Source organism: Chroicocephalus ridibundus, chromosome 15 (genome assembly GCF_963924245.1).
Source record: "Chroicocephalus ridibundus chromosome 15, bChrRid1.1, whole genome shotgun sequence".
NCBI lineage: Eukaryota > Metazoa > Chordata > Aves > Charadriiformes > Laridae > Chroicocephalus > Chroicocephalus ridibundus.
The window spans coordinates 6,140,439-6,149,315 of record NC_086298.1 but is presented as its reverse complement, the minus strand read 5'-3'; the positions used below and the strand labels follow the sequence as shown (position 1 = coordinate 6,149,315).

At 54.5% G+C, this 8,877-nt stretch overlaps 1 protein-coding gene across 1 annotated transcript; it reads left to right on the top strand.

Moving 5' to 3' along the window:
* The first annotated feature begins 1,207 nt into the window (after positions 1-1,207).
* On the top strand, positions 1,208-7,776 carry CDK9 (cyclin dependent kinase 9). Its single transcript, XM_063353021.1, has 7 exons — positions 1,208-1,351; positions 1,846-1,927; positions 3,399-3,489; positions 5,408-5,574; positions 5,762-5,933; positions 6,010-6,158; positions 7,411-7,776. The coding sequence occupies exons 1-7, from the start codon at positions 1,260-1,262 to the stop codon at positions 7,774-7,776; spliced, it is 1,119 nt and encodes a 372-aa protein (XP_063209091.1). The 5' UTR covers positions 1,208-1,259.
* The last annotated feature ends 1,101 nt before the right edge of the window (positions 7,777-8,877 follow it).

The following is an 8,877-nucleotide window of genomic DNA, read 5'->3' as shown; positions in this document are numbered from 1 at the left end:
GCCCGGCAGATGTGGACACCCAAAAATCCCTGGGTGCTAGCCCTATGGAGGAGGGTGCAAGCCCTGGAGAAGGGTGCCAGCCCTATGGAGGAGGGTGCTAGCCCTATGGAGGAGGGTCCTAGCCCTGGAGAAGGGTGCCAGCCCTATGGAGGAGGGTGCTAGCCCTATGGAGGAGGGTCCTAGCCCTGGAGAAGGGTGCCAGCCCTATGGAGGAGGATGCTAGCCCTATGGAGGAGGATGCTAGCCCTATGGAGGAGGGTGCTAGCCCTGGAGAAGGGTGCCAGCCCTATGGAGGAGGGTGCTAGCCCTATGGAGGAGGGTGCTAGCCCTGGAGAAGGGTGCCAGCCCTATGGAGGAGGGTGCTAGCCCTATGGAGGAGGGTGCTAGCCCTGGAGAAGGGTGCCAGCCCTATGGAGGAGGATGCCAGCCCTGCAGACAAGGTTTTGCTGTGCACACGTGGGGCTCAGACCCTGTGGGGCAACAGCCGGATGGCATCGCTGCCACCAGCTGTTCTCTCATGCTGGGGGACATTGGGGTGCCCCGTAGGGGTTTCTCCATGCGGGACAAGGTGGCCTGGGCCAGGCAGGGATCAGGTGTCCATGTTGTCCCCCATTCCTGGGGAGCACCTGGCAGCTCCCGTGGCCAGGATGCCATCAGCTATCTCTGCTGCTGCTCTGGCCTTGGCTCCCTGTCCTCCCTGCCTTCAGACAACCCCAAACCAAGCTCTGCGTCCTGCACCCAAATGCGGGCGCTGCCAGGGACGGCGTCCACAGTCGGGCACGTTTCCGCCAGCGGGGCAGGAACTGAGGGTCCCCCAGGGACCGGTCCCAGGTGTCCTCCTGCCCTGGCCATGGGGTCCCCTTGCCACAGCCCCCGGGTGTGGGTGTAGCGCAGAGGCAGGGACCAGAAACGCTGTTCAATCCCTGGTGGGTTAAGCATGCAGGGGACATGGTGACATGCTTTAGGGCTGCCGCACCGGGGGCTGCTCGGTGGCCTGGGCCATGTGGAGGGACATGGGTGACAGCGCAGGGGGGACGGAGCTGTTTCCACGAGGATGCTGGGCCGTGGACAGGGCTCTGGGGTGGCGCACGATGGGGCGAGGGCTCCGAGCGGGTGACAGGCGGTGACAACATGGCGGCCGCCGCTGCCGGACTACAACTCCCAGGAGGCATCGCGCGGGCGGCGCGCGCCCGCCGGAAGAGGCGTGGCACGTGACGGAACAGGCGCAGCGCGGTGCTGTGGCAACGGCGGCGGCCGGCATGGCCAAGCAGTACGACATGGTGGAGTGTCCCTTCTGCGATGAGGTCTCCAAGTACGAGAAGCTCGCCAAGATCGGGCAGGGCACCTTCGGGTGAGTGTCCCGCCGTTCCCGGCTCTCCCCGCGCCCGGCCCCGGCCCGTATCGGGCCTACCCCGCCCTCGGGCCTGCCGTCCGGACCCGCCCGCCCCAGGCCTGAGCGTCCCTTCCTTCGGTGTCCTTTCCCCGCTGGCCCCAGGGAACCAGCTGGGTCCCTGAGCCCTCTTTTTTCCCCACCCTGTCCCCCCCAACTCTGTCCCAGGCGCCGGTCGAGGAGAGTTTACCCTGGAGACAGTCGGGGTGGGGAGCTGTAACTTTGCCCAAAACGTCTAATTTTGCCCAGCTGGGGCTGTGGGAGCTCTGAGTTGGCTCAACCGGTCCTGAGGGCCTTTGGTCCAAAGGGGACGTGGCTGGGCAGGTTAGTGGCACAGCACAGAGCTCTGTGTGTGGGGCTGTCGTGTGTCTTGTTTGGTCTCGTCCCTAGTTGGGAGCACCTGGGTCCCTCCGTTCTTCATTGTGCTGCTCACAGTTTTCCTTCTATTTTTACAGGGAAGTTTTCAAAGCCAAACATCGTCAGACAGGCAAGAAAGTAGCACTGAAGAAAGTGTTGATGGAAAATGAGAAGGAGGGGGTAAGTGTGGGAGCATGGCAGGGCGGTGTTTGGGAAGGCCTGGATATGTGGGGGTTTGTAGGTGAAAGCTAATCTTTGGGATGTGGTTTAACCCCAGCTGGCAACTGGGACCATACAGCCACTTGCTCACTCCCCGCAGCTGCGATGGGGGAGAGAACTGTAAGAGCGAATGTGAGGAAAAACTCTGGGTTGAAATAAAGACAGTTTAATAGGTAGAGCAAAAGCCATGCACACAAGCAAAGCAAAACAGGGAATCCATTTGCTGCTTCCCGTTGGCAGGCAGGTATTCAGCCATCTCCAGGAAAGCAGGGTTTCGTCACGCGTAACCGTTACTTGGGAAGACAAAAGCCATAACTCCAAGTGTCCCCCCCATTCCTTCTTCTTCCCCCAGCTTTATATACTGAGTATGACATCACATAATACAAAATATCCCTTTGGTCAGTTGGGGTCAGCTGTCCCGGCTGTGTCTCCTCCCAACCTTTTGTGCCTTCCCAGCCTTCGCTGGTGGGTCAGTGTGAGGAGCAGAAAAGGCCTTGGCTGCCCAGCAACAACCAAAACCACCAGTGTGCTATCAACACCATTTCTCATCTCAGATCCAAAACATAGCACTATACCATCTGCTACTAAGAAAGTCAACTCTATCCCAGTTGAAACCGTGACAGAATGGCAGAGATGTGTTTTCACTCTGTTCTTTAACAATATTTACTGTTTTAATGTGCCAGATCTTGAACCTGTAAGGGTGTGGACAGGATCCCAGCCATGTGGCCTTTTTCCTCTCTTACTGATACTGTGATAATATTGGGTCTTGTGGTTGCCCTGCCAAAATGTATGGCCTGTTGTCACCTTCTGGGCTGTGAAGACACATGGCAGCAGTGTGGTGCAGTAGCTGTGTGGTGCAGTAGCTGTGTGGTGACTGCGCTGCGTGGGACGGCTGCTAGGAGGTGACACTGCTCATGCGTTCCTCCTCCTGTGTAAAACCCAGTCACCCCCGACGCAGGGCTCCACACTGGCTGTCGTTTGTGCAAGAACTGGGTCGTGCGTGAAAGGCACGTGCTTAGGGGTTTGCAGAGATGGGGCAAGCTGGGGAGAGAGTTAACCACAGAAACAGCACAGGCAGCAGCTGGGGAGGCTGCTCTGCAGCTCGAGCTGGGCTGTACCATGTCCTGTTAGGAGCATGCAAGGTGAGGAGAGGAGGGAGAGGTGTCTACGTGTTGGTCTCAGCACCACGCAAACACCTCTGTCTCATGGCAGAATCCCCTCTCGCTAATGGTGGCCTGATGGTGAAGAAATTTGGGCAATCCTGGTGTTGGTGGTATGTTTTAAAGTTTTGATTGCCCTTCAGTGACTTGTCACGGTGCTGCTCATGCAGGTCCCCTGCCAAGCTGCCGTGGTCACATCTCTCCTGTTCTCTAGGCAGGGGTGACCTTGTCTCCTGCACCCCTAATCCCCGTCCTCTCTTTCTCCTTTCCAGTTCCCTATCACAGCCTTGCGAGAGATTAAGATCCTCCAGCTGCTCAAACATGAGAACGTGGTGAACCTCATAGAAATCTGCAGGACCAAAGGTAGCTTGCGGGGGTCTCCCTTGTGCTGCTGTCGCCTTTTTTTCAGTCTTCCTTTGCCACAGAGTGGGCTGGTGGTTTGTGGTGGGAGTGGGGTCCTCCAGCTGAGTACGGGTCTCTGTTCCTGCCTGTGATGTGGGGTGGGGGGACGCTCTTCTTGGAAAACAGCTTCTAAACAAATTAGGATGTTACCGCAGTTTGGCTGGAAAAAGCTGTTGTCAGTCCTGCTGGGATGTGCCTGTGCCACGGTGGTGAATGCTGCCCATGTTGAGAAACTCCTGTTTAAATAAATCAGCGCAGAGAGACTTTGAAGCAGAGGGTTCTCAGGCTGGAGCTGATCTCGTGGCTGTGCACAGCCGGTTCCCTGTCAGGAGCTGGAGCCATCGCTCTCGGTTGGTTTATGACAGTTCGTGGCAGCTCCGAGCTGATGACACAGCTCCAGATGGAGACTTGCTCAGTGTCTCTTGCTGTGGGTGACAGTAACGGCTCGTGCTGTGAGGGCTGGGACTCCGCATGGTGCGGTTCTGAGCTGCTCTTAACATCTCACGCAGTTTGCCTCTGCTGCGTGACTGGCCTGGTCGGTGCACCTGGCCTGGCTCCATTTCCAGTGAAATTGCTTTAAAACTTTTGTTAGTTTTTATATATCATTCTCTTATATGGATTTCTACTGGAAAAATACTTTTGAAAGTGACAGCTGATGTTAAAGCCTGCCATTCTGTGGTCAGTCATTTCAGTTAAATAAAATTGAAAGTGGCGGGTATCTGGTGATGATGTTTTTAAAAAAGTCCAGTTGCTGAACTGGTAGAAATGTCTGGCCTAGGACTGTGAACTTGAGGTTACTCCAGTACTCCATTGCATGTAGATTATTTTCCAAACGCGTATGAGTATAAACGCGAATGACAAGTTAATTTTTAATTTATTGTGTGATAAAATGAGTTGTGATGATTGCATGTCTGACATACCTAAGGTAAATATTTTTGTAGACGTGTCAGTTGTTTGTGTTTTCTTTGAATTCCAGTCTTCACCCAAATCTACCTTGACCTCAGTTCCAGTAAAGTAGAAATGTTGCATTTGCTGTTCTCAAACTTTAAGGTTTTCTCTTTTTACGTTGGAAAGCTGCGGTAGGGGCCGTATCCGTGTAAGGAACTGCAAATCCAGTCCAGCAGGCACCCTCCTGGCTGGCAGAGGGGTGTGTTTCCCTGGGGGCTGAGCTTAGCTGTCATTTTACAGTTGTAGTTGCTGATCAGCAAGTTTTGCTGATTACAGCTGATGAAAATCAGCCTTTCTTTTTAATAATGATTTGCATGTGTGCTCTAGGAACAAGATTGAAATCGATTGCTTCATTTGAGGTTTCCTGTTATTGACTTTAAATTGCAATTGGTGTTTTAAGTCACTTTGATTCAGATCAGTCCATTTTGTAGATGCTGTTTGAGGTTGCAGAAAACCTTACTTTCTAATGTTATAATAGATAGATTTTTTTCTGTTTTTGCATTTTTTCCTGGGGCTGTCTTTGTGGGTACCTCTTCTATCGCTGATGCAATCAGTGATAGGTCTAGGCTGGCAGCTAGCGGTATGGGCACCTACCAGCCACAGCTTGCAGGGAGGAAACCCCACAGCCGTTACATGAACAGAACAACACAAAATGAAGCTTTCAAAGATTGTTATGCCCTTTTCTTGCCTGTCCGATGACATTCACTACTCCGAACTTCATCCGTTGTTCTTCCGTTGCTAGTTGTGCTGTCTTAGTGCCTCTTTACGAAGGATCTTGGGGCCTGCAGGACGTCTCTGGTTCTCTGCATTCCTGTGCCCTGAGGTTTTGTCTAGTGAGCACTGTACGAGCAGCGGGGTGGCTGGAGGTCAGGAGGAGCTGTGACGGGGCTAAGGGTCCCTTGCTGACAGTCCCTCCTTGCCTCTCCCATAGCCTCTCCATACAACCGCTGCAAGGGCAGTATCTACCTCGTGTTTGACTTCTGTGAGCACGACCTGGCTGGCCTTCTCAGCAATGCCCACGTCAAGTTCACGCTCTCAGAGATCAAGAAAGTTATGCAGATGTTATTGAATGGACTTTACTACATCCACAGGAACAAGGTATTTGGCCAGATCTGTGCTGTGCCCTGAGGTCACCCTGCTCTCTGTGGCCTTGCAAGGAGCGGGTGTCTTAGCACAGGCTGGAGGGAAATCCTTCCTCGTCCTTCACCTCTGGAGTCTTAGTGCCTTGCTGGCAGCGGGCACCCAATAACCTTAATGGCTTATTTCGATATCTGTCCTTGTACAGATCTTGCATCGAGACATGAAAGCTGCGAATGTCCTGATCACACGCGACGGAGTCCTGAAGCTTGCAGACTTTGGGCTGGCTCGAGCTTTCAGCCTGGCTAAGAACAGCCAACCGAACCGCTACACCAACCGGGTGGTGACTCTGTGGTATCGGCCACCAGAGCTGCTCCTAGGTAGGAGGTGATGGGCTCTGCCGGCTTTTCTGGCCTTCTCGTTCCCCCGGGTGACTAACACGGCATCTCCGTTTAGGGGAGCGGGACTACGGTCCCCCCATTGACCTCTGGGGTGGAGGCTGCATCATGGCAGAGATGTGGACCCGCAGCCCCATCATGCAGGGCAACACAGAGCAGCACCAGCTCACCCTCATCAGCCAGCTATGTGGATCCATCACGCCGGAGGTGAGGGCAAGAGCGTGGGCAAGCTGCGGAAGGGCGGGAGGAGAGCTGCAAAGTGGGTGGTGTGGGCAGGGTCTGGAACTGGTCACTCCTGGAGCAATTCCTTGCCCTGTGCGCTGGCTCCTGCGTGCTCCTGGCACTGGAGTGTGCCCATGCAGCACTGGTAGGGAGGCTGGGGAAGCTCCTGCAAGTGCTGTTTGCCGCCTGGGAGCCGAGTGCACAGTGGGATGCTGTGCTTTCCTTGCTGCTCAGTGTAAACTACAGCTGTCACGTTACTTGTGTTCAACCTCCTGAACCCTTGGCCTCCCAGACCTCCTTGGGGAGGGGCGAGTCGTGTCCTGGTTTTTGAGCACAGAGAGGACGCTGGCTGCTCCGAGTGTGAAAGAACAGAACGTTAAGCGTAGGAGTCTGTTCTGGTCTATGTTTGGGGGTTGTCCCTCAGATAAATGCCCTCTGAATTTCTGCTTAAAGAAGGGTGTTTTTTTGTTTTGTGTTGAGGGGTTTGTCTCAGATGCTTTGGACTGGTCACCTTGAAAAGCCTCTTGAATTCTGGCTTCTGATTTGCGGCGTCAGCTTGGCCCTGGTGGGAGCACTCAGCCTTTTCTCAACTCCTTATTTAGCAGCAGCTTGTCCTGCCCTCTTGTGGGGGATGGAGCTGAGGGATCTCTTGGCCGGGGCTGCAGTCTAGGGGATTCGATGGGCAGGCAGTTGTGCAGGCAGCCGTGCAGGCAGCTGCAGAGGCCTGGTGCCTCCATTACATACATTATGTACATACATTGAAGGTGCTTTCTTTTGTATGCAAATACCTGCCGTGCTCTCTCCCAGATCAGGGTTGAGGTAAATGCTGGTGATTGAAGCAGGCTTTGCTTTCTAAGGCTAAAAGGTACCACATACATCCGGGTTGTTGTTTAGCAATAAGTTTTGTCATTTTACCTTTCTGGATGTTGTAGCTGGCCTGAGCTGTGCTCTCTAGTAGCTCTTCTGTGGGAGAACCAGCCTGGAGCATCCTGCATGCCATTCCCACACCAGGAGGACTCTGTCCTGACTTGTCCACGTCTCTCCAGGCTTTAGTGCACTACTTAGTGCCTCCTCTATGCTGTGGGAACAAGGTCTGCCAGCTTGGAGGTTATAAAATAGTATTGTTCTCTCAGCAGACCTCGCCCTGGTTTGCCTGAGGGTGTTAGCATCAAAAATGGCTTGTCCTCTCCTCTCTGTAACTATTTCTTCCCAACCCTACCTTCCTCCTCCTTCCCAGGTTTGGCCGAACGTGGATAAATATGAGCTGTACCAGAAGCTGGATCTCCCCAAGGGCCAGAAGCGCAAGGTGAAGGATCGCCTGAAAGCCTACGTTAAAGACCCCTACGCACTCGACCTCATCGACAAGCTGCTGGTGCTGGATCCCGCCCAGCGGATCGACAGCGATGACGCGCTGAACCATGACTTCTTCTGGTCAGATCCCATGCCCTCGGACCTCAAAAACATGCTGTCCACCCACAACCAGTCCATGTTCGAGTACCTGGCCCCACCACGTAGGAGGGGTGGCCACATGCCCCAGCAGCCAGCTAACCAGGGCAGGAACCCAGCTGCCACCAACCAGACTGAATTCGACAGGGTGTTTTGAGCAGGGGCTTCCCTGGCTGGGCTACTCCGCAGGTTGCATTGAGCGGGGATGTCCTGGCGAGGTCTTTCTGTCTGGGAAAGGACTTTCTTCAAGGCGAAGTGCCTGCTGGCTTTAACCAAGCTCTGCCGTCTCTTCTCGTGCAACATCTGAGCCACCACGGAGCTGTGTGACTGGGGAGGTGATGCCTGTGAGCTCGGCGTTGTTTCCCTGCAGCTTTTGCGCAGAGCCTGTTTATCCCCCTGCAACAGTCTGTATTGGTTACGTTAATCTTGCGGATCGATCGTTATGGGACTGGTGGTGGAGAAAGTGGCTCTGTTGGTGCTGAGGCTCTTGGCAAATGGTGCTGTGACCAATAGGACTTGGGAGTAGCTGTCCTGGACCAAACTGGGCCCTGCTGGGAGATGTCTCAGCTCTCTCAGTTGGTCTTAGCCGCTGCAAGGCGTATCCTTTGAACACTGAAGCACTGATGTAGGATGAGGCAGGTGCTTATGAGTAACGTGGAGTTGTCCTGGGGAAGGCAGAGTCACTCTAGGCAGCGTGACTAACTCTCACTGCAGTTTCGGCTCTAGCCTAGAGAGGGGCTTACTGGGAAAAACCAGAGCTGGTTGCTGCATACAGCCAGGATTTACAGCGGGAATCGCTGGTCTCTGTAACAGCATGCAGTGTCCACGCTTTCTTCATTTTGAACTGCAATTAGGAGACCCCCAGCCTGCTGTGTGCTTTCCCCAGGCGTGTGGATGGCAAAGGGAGTGTTGAGCGCTGGCCTTAGCCGGGGGAGAGACCTGCCATCCTGCGCTCTGCAAGGATTTCACCATGGCGCAGCGGTGCTGGGAGCAGAGGGACTAAACACTCCCATGTCTGCTGCTCTGTCCTGGAGCTCTGGGAGTCTAGAGCAAGACTGCTGCCTTCCCCGGATGCAGTGACCAGTGATGGTGTGCGCACACTTTCTGCCAGAGCTTCTCGGGGCCGACTCTTAGAGAGCGAGGGCTCCTTTGCATCCCACTGCAGCCGAGCTGCTCACTCAACACTTCGTCTTCCATGGCTGTCAGGTGCAGCTGGCCGTCTTCTCGGCGAGCCCTGTGTATCCCAAGACTTTCAAAC